The sequence below is a fragment of the Struthio camelus genome, chromosome 5, assembly GCF_040807025.1.
Source record: "Struthio camelus isolate bStrCam1 chromosome 5, bStrCam1.hap1, whole genome shotgun sequence".
Taxonomy (NCBI): Eukaryota; Metazoa; Chordata; class Aves; order Struthioniformes; family Struthionidae; genus Struthio; species Struthio camelus.
This window is the reverse complement of record NC_090946.1, coordinates 71,760,385-71,782,360: the sequence shown is the minus strand read 5'-3', so window position 1 is coordinate 71,782,360 and position 21,976 is coordinate 71,760,385. Positions and strand designations below refer to the sequence as shown.

General features: G+C 37.1%; 1 protein-coding gene across 16 annotated transcripts in view; it reads right to left on the bottom strand.

Moving 5' to 3' along the window:
- Positions 1-362: 362 nt before the first annotated feature.
- TRAF3 (TNF receptor associated factor 3) overlaps positions 363-21,976 on the bottom strand; it is a 72,617-nt gene continuing 51,003 nt past the window's right edge. For 9 of the 16 annotated variants that reach the window (XM_068947099.1, XM_068947102.1, XM_068947101.1 and 6 more), the window contains 5 exons: positions 21,364-21,438; positions 19,477-19,569; positions 14,724-14,864; positions 9,422-9,596; positions 363-8,316 (listed from right to left, as the gene is read on the bottom strand). In XM_068947099.1, the coding sequence (XP_068803200.1) occupies positions 7,745-8,316; positions 9,422-9,596; positions 14,724-14,864; positions 19,477-19,569; positions 21,364-21,438 (1,056 nt within the window). In that variant the 3' untranslated portion in view covers positions 363-7,744. The remainder of the gene's footprint in view (positions 8,317-9,421; positions 9,597-14,723; positions 14,865-19,476; positions 19,570-21,363; positions 21,439-21,976) is intronic. The other 7 variants (XM_068947106.1, XM_068947107.1, XR_011141665.1 and 4 more) reach the window with 6 other exon arrangements.

Genomic DNA, 21,976 nt, shown 5'->3' with positions numbered 1-21,976 from the left:
TAGATGTATTTCTGATTTGGGAAGAGAAAGCTAGTCTCTCCCTTCGGTCACCTCTTCTGGGAAAGCAATGCAGTACAAATGCACAAAAAAAAATCATTTTAACTATTAACTCTTGACAGTGGTGGTTTATTCTAACCAAGACTTCACGTGGAAACTAAGATTCTGTTAAAATATAAGGCAAGTTTCCTCTGAATAGGAAGACAAAGTATATTAATAAAGGCCTTCCAGGTGCACGTGAGTGTAAAGCACTAAACAGCCAGGTATTTGCACTGAAGCAAAAGGATGCACTTTTACCCTTCCCTGTTTGTGTGTAAACACCAGTCATTCAAATTCAACACAACAGTTTTTTTTTTTAAAAAATATGATTTCCTACTTAGATTTATTTTTCCTTTAATAACACAGTTTAGCATTTCAGAGTTTTGCATTCTACACTCTTACACACTTTCCTTGTTTATTAGCATTTAAACACAAAAAGACGTAGCAAGACCTCCAAACACAAATAAATACAAAAACACAATATACAATAAACTGAAATACAACATATAATAATGCTATTGGGAAATTAAGACATGTTGCTAATTCTCCTTTTTATTATTATTATTTTAACAACATGGTTATTGCTGAGCAATAAATTATACATTTTTAAAGTCATTTTTTTCCTCTAAAAAAAAAAAAAGTAAAGAAAAAAGACAAGAACCACTGGTTACCAGATCACTTGCACTGTATCCTTACAGCTATTGATAATTAAGACAGGCAGAATATACACAATCAAATGAGGTTGGCCTTCTTTGGTCTTTGTTTTTGATCATAAAACTGAACACAAGTGTACCGTTCACTGAAGAGTATGAGATTAAGAAATGGTTACACAAGTTTTAAACACATTAATTTGTACATTTTTCTTGATCACTGATGTTTTTTCCATAAATATTTCTTACAGAATTTCTTGGAAACAAATGTCAGCCTCAGTTTTCCCAATTATTATGTTGCATCTTAAAGGTTATCCTACTTGTCTAAAGAGAAATGGACCTATGTTTAGCCCATCATCTCCTAATGGGATATTTTTCACAGCTCTCTAGTCACCACTTAGTCATTGGAGTTATATACCTTGTAGAAAAAATCCTGAACTTCCCCTATTTTTTCTATAAAACTGAAAAAATATATAAACCAAACAATAGCTATAAGAAAAACAAACTGGTGGATCACACGATGCATCAGCAACAATGGAAGCTTGTACCTTCCCATTCCACAAGTACAGATTATACAACTCTCTGCCAGTGATGCAGGTCATAGTTGGAAGATGTGTCCTTTCAAATGCGAGCTATGTTCAAATTCGAAGCTCAGAACACTACGCAAGAAAATGACCTTCACGAATGATAATGCTGGTTTATCTCAATAACCCTTAGACAGAGTCAAATTTTATCACTACGCATCACACTGCCAGCAATGGAGCGTGTGAACACCGGCATTGCTAAGAAGTTAAAAAGTCCTTGCAGAACTGGCAACCAAATTAAAAGCTTAGTTCCAAAGGACCAAAAAGACAAACACCACATACAGACGACAAACCCTTCCCTAAATAGGTAGGTTAGTAAGCCACAGAGTCGGGATCCAGATTTGAATTTCACATCAAGTCTGGGATGTTTGGATCCAGGATTTTGGTTCAGGCGCTTCTCTGTGAAATTTAGAACTTATTTGAACCCTAAGGAACTAATCCTAACTTGGAGGAAAAAAACCAACAACAAAAACACAGCCTAGTATCTACACTAAGATCATGAAATGGAAGACAAAAGCTGCAGTCTTGCCCATAAATTAGAAGAGAAATAAGAAGAGTCAGATCCCTTGTGTGTTGTATATCTCTGCTCTTCTAAATTTTAAGAGGATGTCCCTGAATCAGCATTCCAAAGTTTTCCAAAACCCTCATCTATCTGGTGCTTCTCAGCAAAGGCCTGGATTAAAAGGCAGGAAAGAACAGTTAAGCCCTCCATATTTTGGTTTAAAGAAAAGAAAAAAAAAAAACACAAGAAAGAAAGGGTCAGTCGCATTATAGCTTGTAGAACCAAGATTAATCCACTTTACTTTCAAATGGTATTGTTCTCCTTGCTCCATTAAGAACAGTATAAAAAGAGGCTTATTTGGCTGGGCAATTCTCAACAAGCAGAGCAGGACACTGACATTTGCTGCTGTTTTTCACATAGACACATTGTGCTGGCCTTCCACGCTGCAAGCTGCACAAAGCACAGCTAAGTAGTTAGCAATGCCTGGGCCACCACGTACGTACAACCCCAAATCATGACAGCTTCTATGTTTAATTCTAGCCCTTACTGTCTTGATGGGGGTCCTTCAAGGTGTGCCAACTTGTTTTTCAGCTCGTTTAAGAGACAAATATATTAGAAGTGAACATAACACTAGGGAACTGGAACCTCTCATGTAGTCCTGGCTCCAGGAGATTCCTTTTGTGACTCTGGGCAAGTCACTTCATTTCTCAGCCTCAATTTCCTTTTTCTAGGAAAGGCAAATAGTACTTGCTGTAAGAAAATGTTTGCAGATGCAAAGTGCTTACTACACTGTACATAGCACTAAAACTACTCTCAGACTGAATTCCAGAATTGATTGTTTTTATTGCAGCAGCTATGATTTCTACATCAATCAGAATATAGAGGTATTGACTGAACAGGATAGAAATTCCAGGAAGAGGTCCAGATGCTTATCATCGTCTTTTGTTCCTCCCCCCCCCCCCCCCCAAAAGACTGAATTTGCTATTAACAAGGCGCCCATCACTGTATTTGTTTAAAATACATGAATCTATTAATTAGCTGAGCTTGAGGAAGGACATGTGTCCTAGATGACATTCCAAGGTCTTCAGAAAGGCTAAGCAAACCGCTCATTTCCAATCTGAGAGAACAGTTTGTTTGCCATATATACACAGGTCTTCAAACCTGGAAAATGAGACTCTAAAGTTTGCCCTTAGCCAAGACGCTCCCTTAGCAGCAGCAAGTTACATTTGCAGCACTTGATCAGGTATAACTTGAGGGATAGGGTTTTGTTTCATCACTTCTACATAAAGAAAAGACTTTGCATATATATGTGCATGCATGTCTGTGTGTATATGTATGTATCTGTACATGTACGAGCGTTTTAAAGAGCAAAAAATAAGAGACTAGGTATGCAACCCAAGAATTTTTCCCCCTCACCTATTTGTATATTTGCATAGTTAAAACATGTGAAGGCATCAATACTGCAGTAACATTTTTCACTCTTCTGAGGTGCAGGCAACTTTTCATGTCACTCTCTAGATGCTTCTCTGTCTTGGACCAAACAGCACCATTGCTTAAAACAAAAAATAAAATAAAATTAAAATAATTAAAAAAAAAAACAAACAAGCAAGAACAACCCCAAATCCAAACCACTGCATTGTTGGTGAAATGCCTATTCCATAGGATGGAATACAGATACAAATAGGTGGTAGCTCTTAAACTCAATCTCAACAACCCGTAACTGTGGCAATCTGAGAAAAATGAGCAATACAATCACAACCTAACATTTCATGGGTTCAACACTTAAATTACAACTAACATAGATCTGCTATCTTTGCATGATAACCAGGCACAGAAACAGGCACGTATCTTCAACTTTCCTTTTCCAAGTAGGAAAACCCACTGAAAAAAGTAAATTAAACTGCATTTCGTATTTATAAGACAACTAGCATGTTACCAACAACATTTTTCCATCAAAATTATGCCACCCTTCCCACTTTCCTATTGCACATTCTCTTTGTGAAGAACATTTACAGTACAAGGCCCGAAATCAACATTGCATATTGTAAGTCAGCAGTTGACTTAAGTCATGAAGGTGTACCATGTAGACAGTAACTGAAACAAGACCCCTTCAACTAGATCAGAGAAGTAATGCAGACATGGTCATGCGTAACGATTGCAGTTTGGTCTTTAAACACTGAAATAGTTCCATCCTGTTTAGAATTTGAGACTTTCTAAATAAAGGATGCACACACCCCATAATGCAGTGTCTAAGAAGGGCAACGTCCAGCTTCTCATACCTTGGAGTCTCGCTAGACAAAGCCGGAAATGGGAGAGGCAAGTACGTAAGTTGGAAAGTCATCACTAAGAAAGAATACCAGCAACAGACTTCAGTTGTGCACTGCTAAGAATTTCTAAGCAGAGGAAAAAGGTTCCACTGAAGAAATCCTATTCATGGTAATGCTCTGGGACCTCTGTGCATTCATGGCACCCCACACAACTTAGCTGTGTTTCAAGAGCATATCTGAGAGCAGATTGTTGCCCTATGAACCATTTGATGTAGACAGTCCCTAAAAACGTTTGGATGCCTGGATCAGAAATAAACAGGGGGAAAAAGGGCATTTCAAATGATGAGAGAAAAACTTACATTATTTAAAAGTGATGTATAAAGCACCAGGTATCTTTCTTTTCAATTTAGAGAACATACAGTGGCCCTATTTTCACAAAATGCTACATACTCCTTGCCAGAAAGCAGAGGAAACCTATTTCTATGTACACAGTAAGAATTGTACAGAGATAGTCTGCGAGTTCTGCAGAAAAAAGGGTGTTACAGTCAAGGCTTCAGGTATTCCACAGCAGGCGGTGTTTACATTTTGTAGCAAGATCCTGGATTTCACAGTACGCAGGGTTGGCAAACTGGAAATTCTCTGGCAGCTTCATGTAGTTTTACAAAATAAGTGCAGTAGGCCTCCATTTTATTAACTGTGATAAAAAGCATATATGCAAAAATATTTTTATATTGATAGCACATTACTGCATTATAAAAGCTGCCCAAGTGAAGCTGAAGATTTTGGCAGCTGGTGCTTTTGGCACTTGGGAGATGTGGAAAGCAGCATAGAGATCTGTGAAATAAGAACAGTGACTGATGTTTCTGCTACAGTGATCGGCATTAATACAGTTAGCAGTGTTCATATTTAAACTATGAAGTTTCTGAGTCAATATCCCACTAAGAGGGGATATTCAGATCTCTTAAAGCTACTGGTTTAGGCTGTGTGCAGACTCAGGAAGACTTCCCTATTAGTTTACACTTTTCTCACGTTTCAAAGTCCTCTTTCAATCATAAAGGATGGAAACTTCCCGCCCCCCCCCCCCCCTCTTTTGAAGAGCCTGGATTTAGAAGCACAATTCTGTCACAGGAGTTGGAAACTGCAGTCACAAATCTGCAGAACATGCTGGGCCATGCTTATACCAGAAATCTCCTCCAAGTCCCAGATGGAAACAGGCTATAAACTCTCTTGAGATGGTCAAACTTTTTTTTTTTTTTTTTTTTTTTTTAAACAAGACATGCATTAGCAATGGGAGGAGAGTCCTTTGGACATTTCCACTTGGGAATCCTGTTTTCAGTAAAATTCTGTGATGCACAAACACAAAAGCTCAGCTGCCTACATTCACAATTATTAAAATGACACAAGTTGAGCGAACCTTCGCCCAAAAGCCTAAGTGATGGGTTTGCTTATGCAGCCTGCATAAAACTGCAAGTGCCATATAGCTATATCTAGAGATACAGACGTGGGTATATCTATAGATATTTCTCTCTTGTGCAGAACGTCCTCCTCCTGTGCTAGAAGTCAAGTGCTAGCACATGCCTCCACATTTTAGCTTGCACTGGTTGACAGCTATGTACCATAAAGGGAATACAGTACCTGGACAATGGAAGGCAAGAACAGGAAGACAAGTTGCTACTGATGGCTCTGACTGTCAGTAGCAGGCAGTATTCTAGCAGGTGCCTGGAAAACCCATGAAGATCACTTAGCATGCATTGTATAATCATAAATACTTTTTGCAGGCACTGTGTGTGAAGGCACAGCCAAAAAAGACAACAGCAAAGACAAGCTGAAATACAAAGGCATGAATTCAACTGCACCTTAGACAAAAATCGTGACTATGCCTCAGAAAGCAGAAACTGACACAACCTGATGTTAACGACTAAGGCGCACCGTCTTCTTTCAAGCCCACAAAGGCTAAATGCAGTGGTGCAATCTGCTCTGCTTAAGCAGTTCTCAGATTTTAAAAAGCACCACAGTCAGGCTATGTCGCTAGACTTGCTTGTCACAGACCATTAAATAGAAGCAGATGAACACAGCAGGTTGCAATCAGCATGTTCCAGGGCTTGCAAATGCTTTCCGCAAGTGTTCAGGCTGATACAAGGAGGAAGCCTGTGCACTCCCTGTTAGGATGCTTGTCTGCTATGAGAAGCTGCTATGAGCGTATACATTCACAGCCCCACCGAATTCTCAGATGAGTCCGTTTAAGGTGATGCCACTTTCCAACCACAGGCATTAGAGGAAAATGTCACCTTTCTTCACAGCGGCCATGGAGACTGTCTAGTCCAAGCTCCATAGGAGCACTGAGCATAACGTTTCGGCACCTGATTAAGATGGATTTCGCCATGGCCAAGTCGTAGAAGCTCCAGTGACCAAAAGAAATGGACTTCGGCTTCTATTTAGCACATCACAAGGTATCTAAGGGCTCTGAAGACAAGGCTAAACATTATGCCTGACGTCCAATTAAACTACCATTTCAGATATCAGAATTAATCTGAATAAAAAGCTATGGTTTATAAGCAGCACAGCACATCTAAGGCACATGTATGCATGCAAGCCACCATCACTGCATTAAGACACTGCTGATTTGTCCTTAAGAAGCAATGGCTGCTAGTACAGAACAAACATATAGGCTTCTTCTCAGCACTAATCCTCCTCCCCAATACTGAAAATACTATATACTGCTGACAGCATAATGTGCAACATATATAGCTTGATCGGAAAGCATGGGGCAGAACTTTAAAAAATGTACAGGATTCCGTTTAGAACTCCAAAGTTCAACAAATGCCCTATTTTAGGGTGAAAACAATTATAAATCTGATAATGATGCACAGCATCCATGAGTGATTTTTCCTTAATTTTGAAATAGTGTCATTAACTACGACATATTGTAGGTTTACATTTCTAAAGAGAAATAACAGAATTGAATAGTTTTTTTTCCTATCACAAGTGATAACCAGTGTTTGATATCTTCTATTTTTCTTCCAAGAAATATCAGTCTATCAACAGTTTTAAAACAAAATGTTTTCTGTAACAATAGAACTTTAAATAAAAATATGATTTTGATTCAGATACTTTTGAGAAGACATGGATACTTTTCCAACATCTTCTGACAAAGTAATTATTAAAACAGAGACCAGATGAGGCCTTAAAAAGACAATATACTATATTTCAGACAAGATTGCACCTCAGTTTTTCAAATAATATCATAATTGCAACATTACTTCATCATTTCTTCTTTTAACATGCTGACAATTTCCAGCTAGCCCACATGTGAACTTTTTTTTTTTTTTTTGCATTCTAGCTTAAAGGAATAAAAGTCAGTAATTTATTCAGCACATACTGTATTTGTCTTTTCACCTCCAATTGACTACTGATCATTAATAAGTTAAAAAAAAAACCATCTCTGACAATAATCATTACCCTCATGAGGGATAAATGATTCTTCAGAGTTTAAGTGTTTCTAGTTCTATTAAAAAATATACCATGGTATGATTTCTTAATGTGTTACTACTTTCACAATTGGACCCTATGCAGTTATGCCTTCAAACTCTTCTTTCTGTTCCACAAGGTGGTTCTGTGAGCTTTAGGACCTCTGACTGAAGACAAACTGATATAAAACCCCCAAATGGAGTTGTCTTCTGTTTAATCTGCCTCCCCCATTGTATGTCAGGGGTCTGGTAGATCCGATGTATCCACTATGACTTTAATAAAAATAGTATCATCTTTAATATACGTTCCATTCTCTAGAACAGTTTGAGCCACAAAAACTGGACAGCCAGATGCAATGTTCATTTCTCCAGTTGGCTTCTTGAAACTACTGCTGTTTGGATCTGGCTTGAAGGCATCTCCTAAGTGGCGTCGAGACGGTCCCTGATCCATTAGCATAAGAGTAACTTTCTGCTTAAACGGCCAAGGAAGCAACGCGTCATACTCTCCACGCATTATGACAAAAAACAGCGACAAGTGCGTCCCTTTTCCCATGCCATCTCCATTAAGGTAAACTCTGGCACACATCTTGTAGCCAAAGTATCCAGTATAAAAGGGCTGGCTGTACAAGGACAGAGTCTTCCCCATGACTGCCTCTTGCTTCCGACGTTTATAATCTCGAATTTTCCAAATTAATACTCCGTTGTAACTGGCAGTTTCTAAAACTTGGAATCGGAGGTCCATGTCAGCCAGCCGAATATCATGAACACTCAGCATCTGGTCATGTCTGCTCAGCTGGGTCTCTAGCAGGCCTGTTAGAAAATGGGAAGGATAGGTGTGAGAAAAGTGCATTTTCTAAAGAGCGTTAAAAAAAAAAAAAAAAAGTCACCTAATGCTTCTTTGGAAAACACTTTCTTCCCTAAGAACCAGACCTTATTTGGTCACTTTCAAAACAATTTTCACTTATAGTTTGCCAACCAGTAATGGGATTTTTACAAACATGGGTGTCAATCACACACACAGTAAATATTTCCAATATTCAAGTCATCTAACACAAATACTGTTCTGGTCACCAAGCAATGTAACCACAGAGGCTTTCATTTTTTTGAGAAAAGGCTTAATAGCATTATCTGCAGATTACTATTACTAGTGCAGGCCTTTAGAAGGGGTCACAGATCCTATACAATCACTCTGAAATTCAGAAGCACCACTGATTACCCAAAGAGATGCTGCATCTTTTCTAAAGTTGATCATAATAGAACAGAAAATTCAAGCTAAGTATTATTCTGTATTATGTGATCATGTACTTAGTTTGGAGAGGGTTTTGTTTTTAATGTCTCCTTCCTTTCCCTCACATGAAAGGCATCCTGGCAATGTTGGCCAACATGCAATACAGAGAAGCAGATGCACTTGTAAGGCAGGTTTATGTTACGCAATTTTATTTAAACATTAAGTTCCTTAGCCTGATTGTTTGAGCTCTTAAATATGATCTACTTATGAGGCTATCTTGACAAAATTCAGTTTTCACTTTGTTCGGCAAGCACTCAAACAGGTCTCACAGTATTCTTTGGATGAAATATTCCCCTCTGTAACAGATATCAAAACTCTACTTATGAGGCTATCTTGACAAAATTCAGTTTTCACTTTGTTCGGCAAGCACTCAAACAGGTCTCACAGTATTCTTTGGATGAAATATTGCCCTCTGTAACAGATATCAAAACAGGTGGTTTCAGGTGGATAACCACGTCATTAACAGAGGAACAACACACTCAGTTTCCTATTCAAGAAGCAGAAGGATCAGCATTATTGCTGTTTCCATAGGAAAAAAAATCACAACAGGAGTGACGTTCAAGGGATATCATTTTTCCTATGACAGAACTGCTGTGTAGTATTTCAGTCCATTGTGCTTACACTTACTTGTGTTTCGAGCTCCTTGCCCTGCAGTTTTATCAACACTTTCCAGCTCAGTCACTCTGTTCTGGAGGGATTCTACACTGCTCTTCATGCTGTCAGCCTCCTCCCAGTTTTGTCGGAAGGGGCGGATTTCTTTGTCCAGTTCTTTCAGTTTCTCTGCTTGACTGTCTATCACTCGCTTTACGAAACAATAAATTAGAGTTAAAAGAAAACTCAAAATAACCAAAAAGATAATTTATGCAAGTTAAACAAGGATTTTATATCGATAACAAGATTTATTTCAATTCTAAACAAGTTTTAGTAAGGTCAAATATTTTAACAGCACAAAGCCCTTAAAATTCAAAACCATAAGGATGGAATTAAAAACAGAAAATTTAAAAAATTTATGCAAACATTTCTGCAGAGCTATCCTCCTCTATTACATGACCTCAGAGAAGTCTCTGGACATCTAAGCTTTCATCAATTGCAAAACAAAGTTTTAACTAAAAGCATTGCTAAGCCCAAGAATTTATAAAACACTTTGAAAATAGTATTAGAGTGCTGTCAGAATAATCAATGCAATTATTTAAAAAGAAAACAAAAAAATGGTAATGTGCTCTTGCCTAAAAAGAAAAAAAAAATCATAAACTTTCAATGTAAGAACAATACTCTAAACGACTCTGTACTGATATTCCAGGCTGGTATTTGTTTCATTTCACTCAAGAGTACTTAAGCAACATACTACAGGCACAGCAATAACTTACCACAGTGTAAATCAAGTGGCTGCCCGTGTGCATGTGTTTATCAAGGGGTCAAAGCAACGTTAGCACTTTTACACTCCACATGGAGCGGAAGTATGCACACATGCAGATACAACTGCATTAGCAGCAGGCTGCAAGTTCACAAGGTAACTTGCGCTTTAGTAACAGCTTTGTGTGCCCATATCCTTAGGAGCAGAAGCCCTGAAGAGGGTAAGTAGAACTAGCACTTCTGACCCCTTAAATACCTTTAAAATGCCCATCCTTACTTCCTAAATTGAATAACCCATGCATTCTGAAGGTGTTTTGTGGATTTTGGAAAGCCATGAAATATTACATTCAAGAAATATCGAAAGCCTACTATTCCCTGAAAGAGGGATATTGCAAGCACCTCAGTGCCTTATAAACATAAAGAACACATTCCCCAGTCTACTTCAAACCTGATGCAAGAAATACATAGTATTTTATATTGTCACAGCTAAGTTGGACTAGCAGGAATTTTAGCCAGAACCCCATATTCAGTTGTGAAGTTCAAATGATAACAGAAATATTAGAGACAAGAAACTACTTTTGCTACCAGCTACAGTTAAATTCCAAATCTAACTTTATAGTTTACGTATAGTATCATATAGTGCCAACGTATGTAAAAATGATTTTTCACTTCTTAGGAAAAAAAAAAGTAGCTCTTGAGCATAAAACAAGAAAATATAGGTTATTTTGCTCTTGCTTTCTGGTCAGGCATGTGAATTCAGTGTTCCCCACTGATGGGGAAAACCCTTCTGGCTCATGCAACCTTCACTTCCCCTTTTAGACATTTGCTTTTAATCACGTGGTTTCAGTTATACTGAAAGACGGTAATGATTAATTGAAGGCTGTCAATTTGACAAGCCAACTAGCAAAATCATCATGTTCTAGGAGGGTTTTATTTTGTTGCATCTCAAAACTACTAATATAGCTAATTACAAGATTAACTATTTACTTCTGTGTTGGTGCTTTAAAACAAGCTTTTTTGTGTGTGTGTGTGTGTGTGTGTGTAAATTCAAAAATTATGACTTCGTGAAGGAAAGCTGTACAATGAATCTCAAATATATGGGCTGTGTGCCCATTAAATAGATTAAGTAACCTGCCTGGACATACTATTCATCAGTTACCAACACGTTCATGCCCTCTTCTCTTGGACTGATGGTAATCAAAAAACAAAACAGAGGACTGTTGTTAGCCATACATATACAATGAAACATACGATGCAGTGGCCTGGATCAACACTGTGGGAGCAAAGCCATAAGATTTGGCCAGCAGTTTACAGTTAACATGCAAAAATAAGTGTAAAGCGTGTCTAGATCTGATCTTTCCCCTCCACTCTCAGCAAATGAACTCTCCAAGGCAGGAACAATAACATTGCTACGGGTTTGCACAGTGGCTCATACAGAGAGGCTCTAACTTCTAATTAGGACCACTTGACACGAACACAGTATCAAATACAATAAACAAACACATTTTCAGATGAATCAGGAAAGTGGTAAAGACGCAGAAGAACTGTACGCTATTTTTCTTCTGGGAGAAAGTTTTCTGAGAGTTGTTACTAAGGGCTCCTCTCCACTAATCCATATGCAATACTCTACCTCTACATAACCATAACCTATTTTGGTTTTTAGCTTGTTCTCAGCAAATGTATAATATTTTACCTCCTGTAATTCTTCATGATAATTCAGCCTTGAACAATCAACAGAAATAGATCTCTATTCCATTTCTGAAAAGCACTGAGATCTCTTATCTTTTTACTCAACAGGAAGCCAGAGGAGTCTCATGCCAGGAGATACTGACGTACTTAATCTGAATTTAATGTAGCGGTGGAGAATTTCACTCTCTCTAATTATGGTATTAGAAAGCACACAGATGTCTCACACTGTACTCATAAATTTCCAAGTAGATATCAATTTTCTGCATGGAATTTCTATTCCAGCAACTGACTCTCCAACTCTCCATATCATTAATCCACAGTTCTATGTCTGGTAAGCCATTCAGGGTTCTTTTGGATGTTGATTTTAATGTAGTTTTTGTTTTGTATTCTTAATAAACTATTTCCAGAATTTTAGCACTATTACTACTAAAAGAATTTAGCAAATTTCATAAGGAACTAAAGAAAGCTGTATTTGCAGTCATCCATCTTTTAGATGTTCACAGCAGACCTTTCCATTGTAACTAACATAGCAAAACTGAAAAGCAAAAGAAAGGAAGGAAAAGGTACTGCTTAACTGGAGAAACAAACTGTGCATCCTCCTTCTGTGAGGGAATGTATTATCTACCTAATAATTTTGTATTTGTAAGGTCATTCCTTCTTTTGTCTGAAGTATTACATGTCCACACTCAGCTTATGACTTGCCTTGCTAGAATGCTTCCATGTACTCTCATAAGAGAGACTGGATACTGGATGTGAAAGTTCCTTTCCACAAGATAGCCATCGAGAAAATATCACATGCCCTCTTGGTAAAGCTAGTGGAAATGAGCCAGAAAAAGCACTAACACTTTCCTTGGAGACTGGTATATAGAAAATTAACTTGATCTCAAGGCTGAGGTTTCTGCCAGTGCCCAGACACCTTTGATGCTTTTACACTCGTTGCACTAAAATGTCTCACAGTGCAGACAATGCCTACTGCGCTCAACAAAACAGTTGCTCCCAAGCCAAAGAAAGTCGCATGACAACTTTTATTGAAACTGTACTGGAAATTACCAGCATGCATAGGACCTGGAGACTAAGTCAATAATATCTGTAGGTCTACATTGGAAGTATCTATCGCTCCGGCATAGCCATGGCTGCTCAACCGTCTGGAAACAGAATGTTTCATGAGAGGGAACTAATTTCTTCAACTCCTAGCAGGCAACAGAAGGAGGCTAATCAAATTGCCCAAGGAAAAACAAATTGAGGCGCACTTCCAGAATGCCCTTAACAACCTAACTGAAAAAGGGAGTTCCAGTAAAAAGAAGAAATAAGGCTGAAACAGCTCTAAAACAGAGTTTGGCTTAGAATAACTAAAATAGCTGGGGAGAAGCAGTAAAGAGGAAGAGGAGGGAGAGAAAACATAACAAAATGACACAAAAACCAAAAATACTCTCTCCGCTACTTGTTACAACCAAAAAGCCACCCATTGGAATCTACCAACCATTTTTTCTTCCTGAACACAAACCACTTGAAAATTTATTCTGGTAACACTCTTACAGCTTGGGAAAATCAGAGACATTGCAATTGGTTGTCAAGACAATCATGAAAACCTTTGCTCTACTTTTATCCATTTCCTTTCACATCACAGATTGAGAAAGGATGTGTAAAAAGCCACTCTTCCATATTAACTTACCTCCTGGTAGATTCAATCAGCAATACCAATAATTACAAGATTTACCTTCCCAGGGTCAGAATGCAATATTGTAAGCATTCATCCATATCTTAAATGATCATCAGACCAAACAGCAATGACTAAGCAGCGCTAGACTGGTTACTATGCAGACAGAAGATGGCAAGAACTAAGTGCTAAGGAGAAATGTTGTTGTTGACAAACTTACAGGTTTCCTTATAAACCAACATTGAGGGTCTCATGGCTCTAAGCTCTTGAATATGCTACCCTTTGAATTTCAGTCATACTGTAGTTCGGATACTTAATCTTTTCTCAAGCATCAAAGTTTTTTCTTTATTAAGTAAACACGACACTGTTATTCACATTCCTTTAAGGTGGAGGCTAAAGCAGGCATCTGGTATTCTAGAAGTAGACATGCTATAATGATGTGTAAATGATGCCTTCTGCCAAATGCCTCCTCAGGTTTACCTAATTGTGGTTAACATCATGCAACGTAACACAAATTCCCAGCACCTACATTCCAAGTCAGCTCTGAATACAAAGCAAAGTATTTCAGCTTGGGCTAAGCACTGTGCTAGAGCATTCACAAGACTTCTGGTTTGACGCTGGCTTATAGCCAGGTGATTCAGAGCACAAAATGAAATTCAGACCTACTGGTAAAAGACTATATAGATACATTTTCCTCAGAAGGCTCAAAGACAACAGAAACAAGAATTTAAAAAAATATGTTCAAATGCATTGCACTGGGTTTAGATTAATTCCAAACCAGCCTTTTCACCCATGATGAATTTTTTTTCAATAGGTCAGCAAGTAGAAAAGAAACATACAATAAATATATAACATTACAGGGCCTAGTATTTTCCTTCAATTTGGCAGTAGTTCCTCAAGCAAACTTTTTTTTTTCTTTTTTTACACAGAGAGCAAAAAAAATAATGACGACGACTCTTCAGGTGGTATTTGTAATTTTGCTTTTAATTTTTTCTCTTTTTAAATAAATCTTCTGTTTTAACATGGGATAGGAAACTGTAATATTTTGGCAAAGTATTATACTCCAACAAACATGGCAGACCAGCTACTGACCAGAAGAAGAAAATTTCAGAATACCTTTATAATAAGGTAAGCTCTCCCCCCCTAGAACACCTCACTTCACAAGTGTAAAGGCATAGAACAGAAGCTACTACCATTTCTGCTTTAATGGGGAGATTCTAAATGTCTTACCTGTAAATGAAGTATTTTAGATTCATTATTCCGCAGCATTTCCTTCTGTCTTTCAATTTCTATTTCAAAGCTACAAATTTGATTATGTAAAGTTTGTATACTCTTGTTCTTTTCCAAACTTTCATTCTGGAGCAAGGCCACCTGGAAAAAATTCTACAATTACTCCTGCCAAAGTTTATTAAAAATACCTAAAACTTCAATATTTTTAAACTATCTTACATATATGACTGAGATGAGATCCTAGTAAAATCTCTCTCCATGTCTTGCCAGGAGGGGGGGGAAAAAAAAAAAAAAAAAAAAAAAAGGCTTCTGATCGCGACTATTCCGCTTCCACAAAGTGGTATTGGTACAATTTAGCCTAATAAAGAACAGATGCACAAACAGCAGTAGAACTTACGTCTAAGCATAACCTTCCCTTTATCTGTTCTGCTATTTAATAGCTTGGTTTCCTGGTTTCAACTTACTAACTTAGGAGTGGCTTGGTGTTTGGAGGAAACAACCCATTTAGTTCTAGGCTGCTGTTAAGAACCCGAGCCCTGCACAGACAAGAATGACAGAGAAGAGCTGAAAAGCTAGCTAGAGAAAGGAGAGTTAATCTTCCCCACCCACTCCAATCTAATCTTATCTATAGCAAGTTTGCATGAATATGGCATCTGCATGGGATTGGCTTGGCTTCACAGAGGGTGATGGTGATGAAAACTACTGAGATGAGGTCATACCAAAGGGATCCATGCATCTGAAGGAAAATCCAGTGGTGTCTCCTAACAGAGAACAACTGAAGAGCCAGAGGGGCAGACTGTGCGTTATATTCTCTCTCTGTATAGACATTTTATGAATCTGTTCATTAGTGACTCATTCTGATTTTAAAACACGAGCCTTGTTACAAGAATATCATGTATTATATCTCCTGGGAGATGAAAGTAATACTGTAGATATTCTCTGTCACTGCAGATACACCCTATTTCGTGCTCTGTTCATTAACGTGGTTGCGCGGGGGGAGGAGTTGTTTTGTGCTGTTTTTTTCTTTTATTTTAATCTCATTTTCCTCAGGCAAGATTATTCAGCTGCAAAATTGTAGAAAAGAGAACACAAACATCCAAACCAAAAAGACATTTAGACATGGCCTGACTGATTAGACCCCAAGTTAGATCTTTAGATGGATAAGAAGCAGCACCATTTTTGATCTTAATGTGAAATGTTTTCAAACGTTTTATTAGATCAATTATTCAGATGCTTCATGTCCCAAAAGAATCTAACCCATCTCAATACAGTTGCTATAGTTTATGAAGTCAAGCAATTTTTACCTCTGATGTGGACACGCCTGTGGTAGTCCACTACCTTAGCTAACCTCTGATCTGACATAACTGTATTACTTATATGCCACTTCATTCCTACACTCAAGGAGCTAGCCTGCTATATAAAACAGTAAACAATTTTGTTCCCCATTCTAGCTTAAACTGGACAAAAAAGGATTGCCAAAGGCCTGCAGACATTCAGCATAGTCATTGGATAGCAGCCCAAAAATATACAGAGAGACCATACTTCCTATTATAGGCATCTCATTTTTGATATAGTATAGCGTGTGTGTGTAGATATATACACACACACACACACATTAGTTGCTCATTTTATATATGAAAAAGTAGCAGAAGAGGCTCATAGAAATGAGCTAAAGCTAGTTTGGCCAGTACGGAGAGCGAAAATCCTGATGCTGAAGGAATACATGCCTAGAAACCAGAGCAGATTTTTCAAGAACAAGTAGAAATTTAAACTAGTACCCTGCCTCCCACACATTTCAGATCTGCTGGGTAGTTACTTTAATTTTGCATCCTCCTTTTCCTTAAGGAATCAAAGTTATTTAGTTAATTGTGATCTTTACACTCCTCTTCTCTCATTGTTTCCTCCGCAGGTCTCCTAATCATAAGGCAGTTGCGCTTTTGTGTCACTAGCGTTACATTTCCATTTTTGTACAAGCTACAATATGTGGGCCTGTCTTGTCCTGAGATTTTCCACACCGTTTTACAGAACACAAGAGAAATAGTATTATGTCCTGCAGTCCTTCATCATACAGAACTGCCATTGCTAACTCAGTAATTGTAGTTCAGTGGTAATTTGTGAATAAGAAATCTTTAGTATTAAATGTATATAGTTTCCTAATTGGATTTGGCATAAGCCTTTGAATGTGAGTTAATTTTAAGCTAGAAAACAGCATCAAGAAAACAGCATCTATTTACAGACTGCATCAAGAATCATCTTTCTTTACTCCCTTTTCATATCTGAAATACTAACATGGGCGCTTATCTAGCTGTTTTTTCAAATTAAGCTATTGTGTACTGTGCTTTATCGCTTACTAAACAAGAATGAAAAACCTTCTTTATGACACAAAGAATTGGATTAAAACTTACAAGCCCTATGTTTAAGTCATACTTTAAAAGGCAAAAATATTTTACATCAGATTTCTTTAAGGTTGGGACGAGGCCACAAAACTAGGTTCAAATCGTTATTTCCAATAACACAAAAATCTGTGCGAGTCTCAGGTTCCCAGAGTGAAAAAACACACCAAATTTCAATGCACTCCACAAAGTTTTGATTCAAGATTTTAAGTCTAACCTCTTCTTACTACTTTTTGTCAACACTACCATTCAAATACAAAACTCATAACTTAGCACAAGCTTTGCAGCTCTGAAGACTTTCAGTTTGCATACTCTGCAAACACTGTTAAAGAACATGTTGACTGGGAGAAGGCAACTTCTCCTTTCCCCTCTTCTACAAATCAAGTTGAGCGTCTCTAATGAAGTCGTGACCCCACCAAAATCAGTGACAAGACTTCCACCAACTAAAAAGGGGGCCAGGATTCCAGTAACAATCATGAGCTAAGTTAACTTCGCACTAGCTTCCTACAGTGCATTGATTAACTTTTATCTGGAAGAAGAGAACAATAAAGTTGCAAATCATTTTATTACCCTTCTCTAGCACAAAGTCACTGACATATGATATGAGGTTAGCTATTCTTGTAACTTGGCACTGTCCTGGGATTTCCAATGATTCAACTCTTTATTATGAATAGGAAGAAGTCAACAAAGCAGGAAGTGAAAAGAAAAAAAAAAGGGGGGGGGGAGGAGGGAGAGGGAAAAAAAAAAAACAAACACTGATAAGTAATAACATCCTAACAGAACGTTAAAAAACCTGAGCGCAAAAAAATGCAGCAAAGTGTTTATTCTCTTAGCTCTATGAAAGACCAACACAGAACTGCTGAGCATTTTTAAACGCTAAAGCACCTCCCAGGACACTGGGAGAAAGGCAGAAAATGATCTATACTAGAAATCAAAGGGAACACATTTTTTTCCTAATGATACAGTTTTAACCAGATTAATGAAAAGAGAACTTAGAGTATGAATTTGTATGTGTTAAAATCAAAAAACAGAGTTCCAATATTATCACAGAGATTTAGGTGCAAAAGCAAACCAAGATACTGTTATTAATCAAACTAAAACTTATACATGTAGTAAAAACTGTATCTCAATAGAATTACCCTAGACTTCTCCCAGGTTTAATAGGCTGTTTCCTAACAGGGCTTCAAGTTTTTTTTTTTTTTTTAAAAAAAAAAAAAAAGGCGCAGTCCATGGACAAAGGTGCTTGGGACACCATCATATTTTGCTCTTCCTGTTAACTTCTGCTTTAGAACTATAATTCTGCAGCTGCAGGACCTTGTTGGAAATCCATGGGACACAGATCACTGTGGTGGACCAATGGTGAATACAGTTTCTAGACAGGGCTTGCTAAACTCTAGCAAGTGATCTGCTGTGAGAGGACAGAAGTCACAAGCCACGCATACCCAGTCACCACTGAGCTCCCACTGGGATCTTTACTCTTACTGAATTGCCCCTCTCACTCTAGAAAAACCTGAAGAGGCTCCTGACTCTTCTGCCTGCCTTTGTAGAACGGTTCTAGTAATTGTGTGAGCTATCTTCCCCCACTCCTAAACCCCCTTCCCTCCCCGCAAAAAGTTTTTCAACTTCAATCCAAAAGATTTAAGATAACTGATTTGTTCTGAAGGTTTATATTTTAAACTTTAAGGCTTTGATTTTATTTGGAGAACATAAGGCTAAGTCATTTAAACTATTCACAAGACTGTAGTTATTACTGATGTGATCTCTGGCATCTCCCAAATCCCAAACATTTTCTAAAAACCAGGAGTACCAAGGAAGCACTGCAACATGAATTTCATTCTGGTCCAGCACTAAAGCAGAAATCAACACGCCTAAGAATTACAGTAGGTTTAATTTAATCAACTTTTGCACGTCATTAAGTTTGGAGAGCAATAATGAAAGTAAATAAAGTAAACAAATGGTTTATTACACGACATTCCTAATAACCTTATCTCCAGAAAAATAATGAGGAAGCAAAAATACAGCTCATAGAACTGCCATAGTTTCCTGAACCCTTTCTTTCATAAGGGGGTAGCTAGGAGAGGAAATTTAATACAGGACAGTTTAGCTGTGTAAACAGACTATTTTAATTATTAGGTTACCAATCAGGAAAATTGAATATGGGGTTGTGAAGCCAAATGTCTCACAGCATTTTATTATAATAAAGGTACAGTTATGCTAAGTGACTTGATTACTTTTGGATCCTACTGGTGCTTTAGCTGTACTGCTGAACAGCTGTTAGACAAAAAAAGAAAGTGCTTCTTCCAGTACTTTGGTATGATTTAAAGGAATCAATGAAAATTAGAAGTGAGTAGAAGATATACCTTATTTTCTAGAGCATTACTCCACTCTTTCAATAAGTTAACATGCTGCACTGCTGAGCTGGCTTCATGTGCTTTAATTTGTTGGTTTGTTCCCTGTGACAACAAAGAATTTATACATTTTAGCCAATTCCACTTCTTTTAAACCTACAAAGAAAGAGTATATCAAGACATCGAACCAACACTACATATTTTGGTTCACGGATGCATGTTGGAGAAATGTAGAGAGAAGGCAAATCTACTTGGAAATTTACAGAAGTCAGGAATACATTTAATACAGCAAGTATTTTATTCAACTGCCATATATCTCCATCCAATGTACTCAATATATCAGAGATGACAAAGATTAACAGATTTACAAAATGAATTTTGTTTTAGAGTCTTCTGGGTACTAAATAAATTACAATAAAACTCTTGAGTCATAAAAAACTAAAATGTCCAATTCCCTAAATCATAATTTAAACTTGTGTTACATTTCATAAACAGCTTCAAAAGCACTAAATTTCCCCTCAGTTGAGTATGAAAGAAAAATATTCAAAATAAATTTATCATCACTGAAAACTGCCAGCTTTATGAACTACTTGGAGAGATATTACAATGACTAGTTTGTCATCCTAAGACGTTACCATGATTGCTCTATGATATTCTGATATGCTGCCTCTGCACAACCTATAAATGCTGTTACAAATAACCACTATATAAAGAGTTTACAGAACACACATAGATCATATACAGAGTACATAAGATGTAGACCATATTACTTTATTTGTCTTGTGTTGTGTTACACCTTCTTCAGTAAGCGTTTTGCAATGTGGTATACATTGGCTTCAATGGTAGTTATGCTGTAAAGCAACTGAAAGGATTTCAATGATCATCAAGGTATGCACTCTATATAAAATACTAAAAATATATATGTGGATATATGTACATATATGCACACATATACATACATAAAATGAATGGCAATACATAAGACATAACAGTGGGCAGGGTTCTAAGTACCGATCAGTTCTACCACTAAGAACATTACTGTACTGTCAGTATCTAAAGGGATGAATGTTCGTTGTTTAAGAAACTGGAAATACCTGCAGGAAGTAGTTTACTGAGAAGTGTTGCTGCTTATAGTTCTTGTCTCTAGGTTATCATGGCCTTGCAAATGAACGACACTATCTGATAAACTCCATTTTTTCCTGTCAGCAGTTTCTGAAACTTCCTGAATAATCTCTTCATTACATAAGCATAAGAATTCCCTAAGATGTATGGTATAGGAAGCAGAATATTGTAAGAGACTGGAATAATACTCCTGAAACTAAACTTCAGGGCTTGGCTTTGTTTTATTTTTTAAAACACCACAGTGACTGCCAGGATTAAAATCTACAATTTTGATAAATTTGGTGCTATGCTTTTAATACGCAACTATGTGCACACAGACATATGAATATGCACATAAAAATATATGTTTTAAGTGGGATATCCTATGTTTAATCTTAATAAAAAGATTAAGACACACAAATGAGAGAAAATATAAACATATTGAGCTCAAGAAAATAAATACTTTCATAGCAACAACTGAAGTTACTAGACTATTTTCTGAAGAACAAAAGTGAGTTTCCTCTTATTCTAAGTAAAAGAAGTTCTTCACATATATCACCTTCCTATTTCAACAAGATATACCTAATAATTGAACTCCTAAAGCATTGCAGGAACGTGTGGGCCTTTTATGTTGTCTATTTTTGAAGTGCAAAACCAAACAACTGCTGCATAATCACTTGTGCAACTAGATAACTTTTTCTTAACCAAGACTAGAGAAGTCCAGAACTTTCATGTCAAAGTGTTAAGTTCTATTTGCAGACTTTCATCAATTGGGAAGTATAATTGTTATATACTGACCTGAAAAGTGCAGCCATAACGCTTAAAACTACAGGTACTTGGGGCATTAATACATTCTGACAAATGTGCATTCAACTGCAATAGGAAAAAAATGTGAGTTTTGGCAAAAGACGTTTGCATGATAATGCTCAAAACATAAAGGGCACAGGTTATCAGACTTGTATTGTGTGTGCCACTTGCAGAACATACAATACACGTGTGTATATTTTCTCCAATCTGTCCTAAAGTGCAAATACTATATATACACATATGTAAACTACACGCACATGCCAATACAATATACAGTATGATACATTTAATATACAGTGAAACTTCTACTAAAGACCATTTCAATAGGCAACCCAATTAAAAAAAAGCAAACAAAAAGAACACGCTCTACAATTATCTGCAAGATTTCATTTGATTTCAATGAATGACTAATCTTTTCTCAATAAGCGATTTTTACTGGTCTTCTGAATAAGTCTTTTAAGATCAGTTTCACTGTAGTAAAGTACATCTCTTCTAATCCTAATTTCATGAGAAATCAATTTTTCAAAACAAAACATGCAATTCTCAGTGCCAAAATTTTAACGGTTAAACTACACAAAGACTGCATGAAACATACAGTTTTATA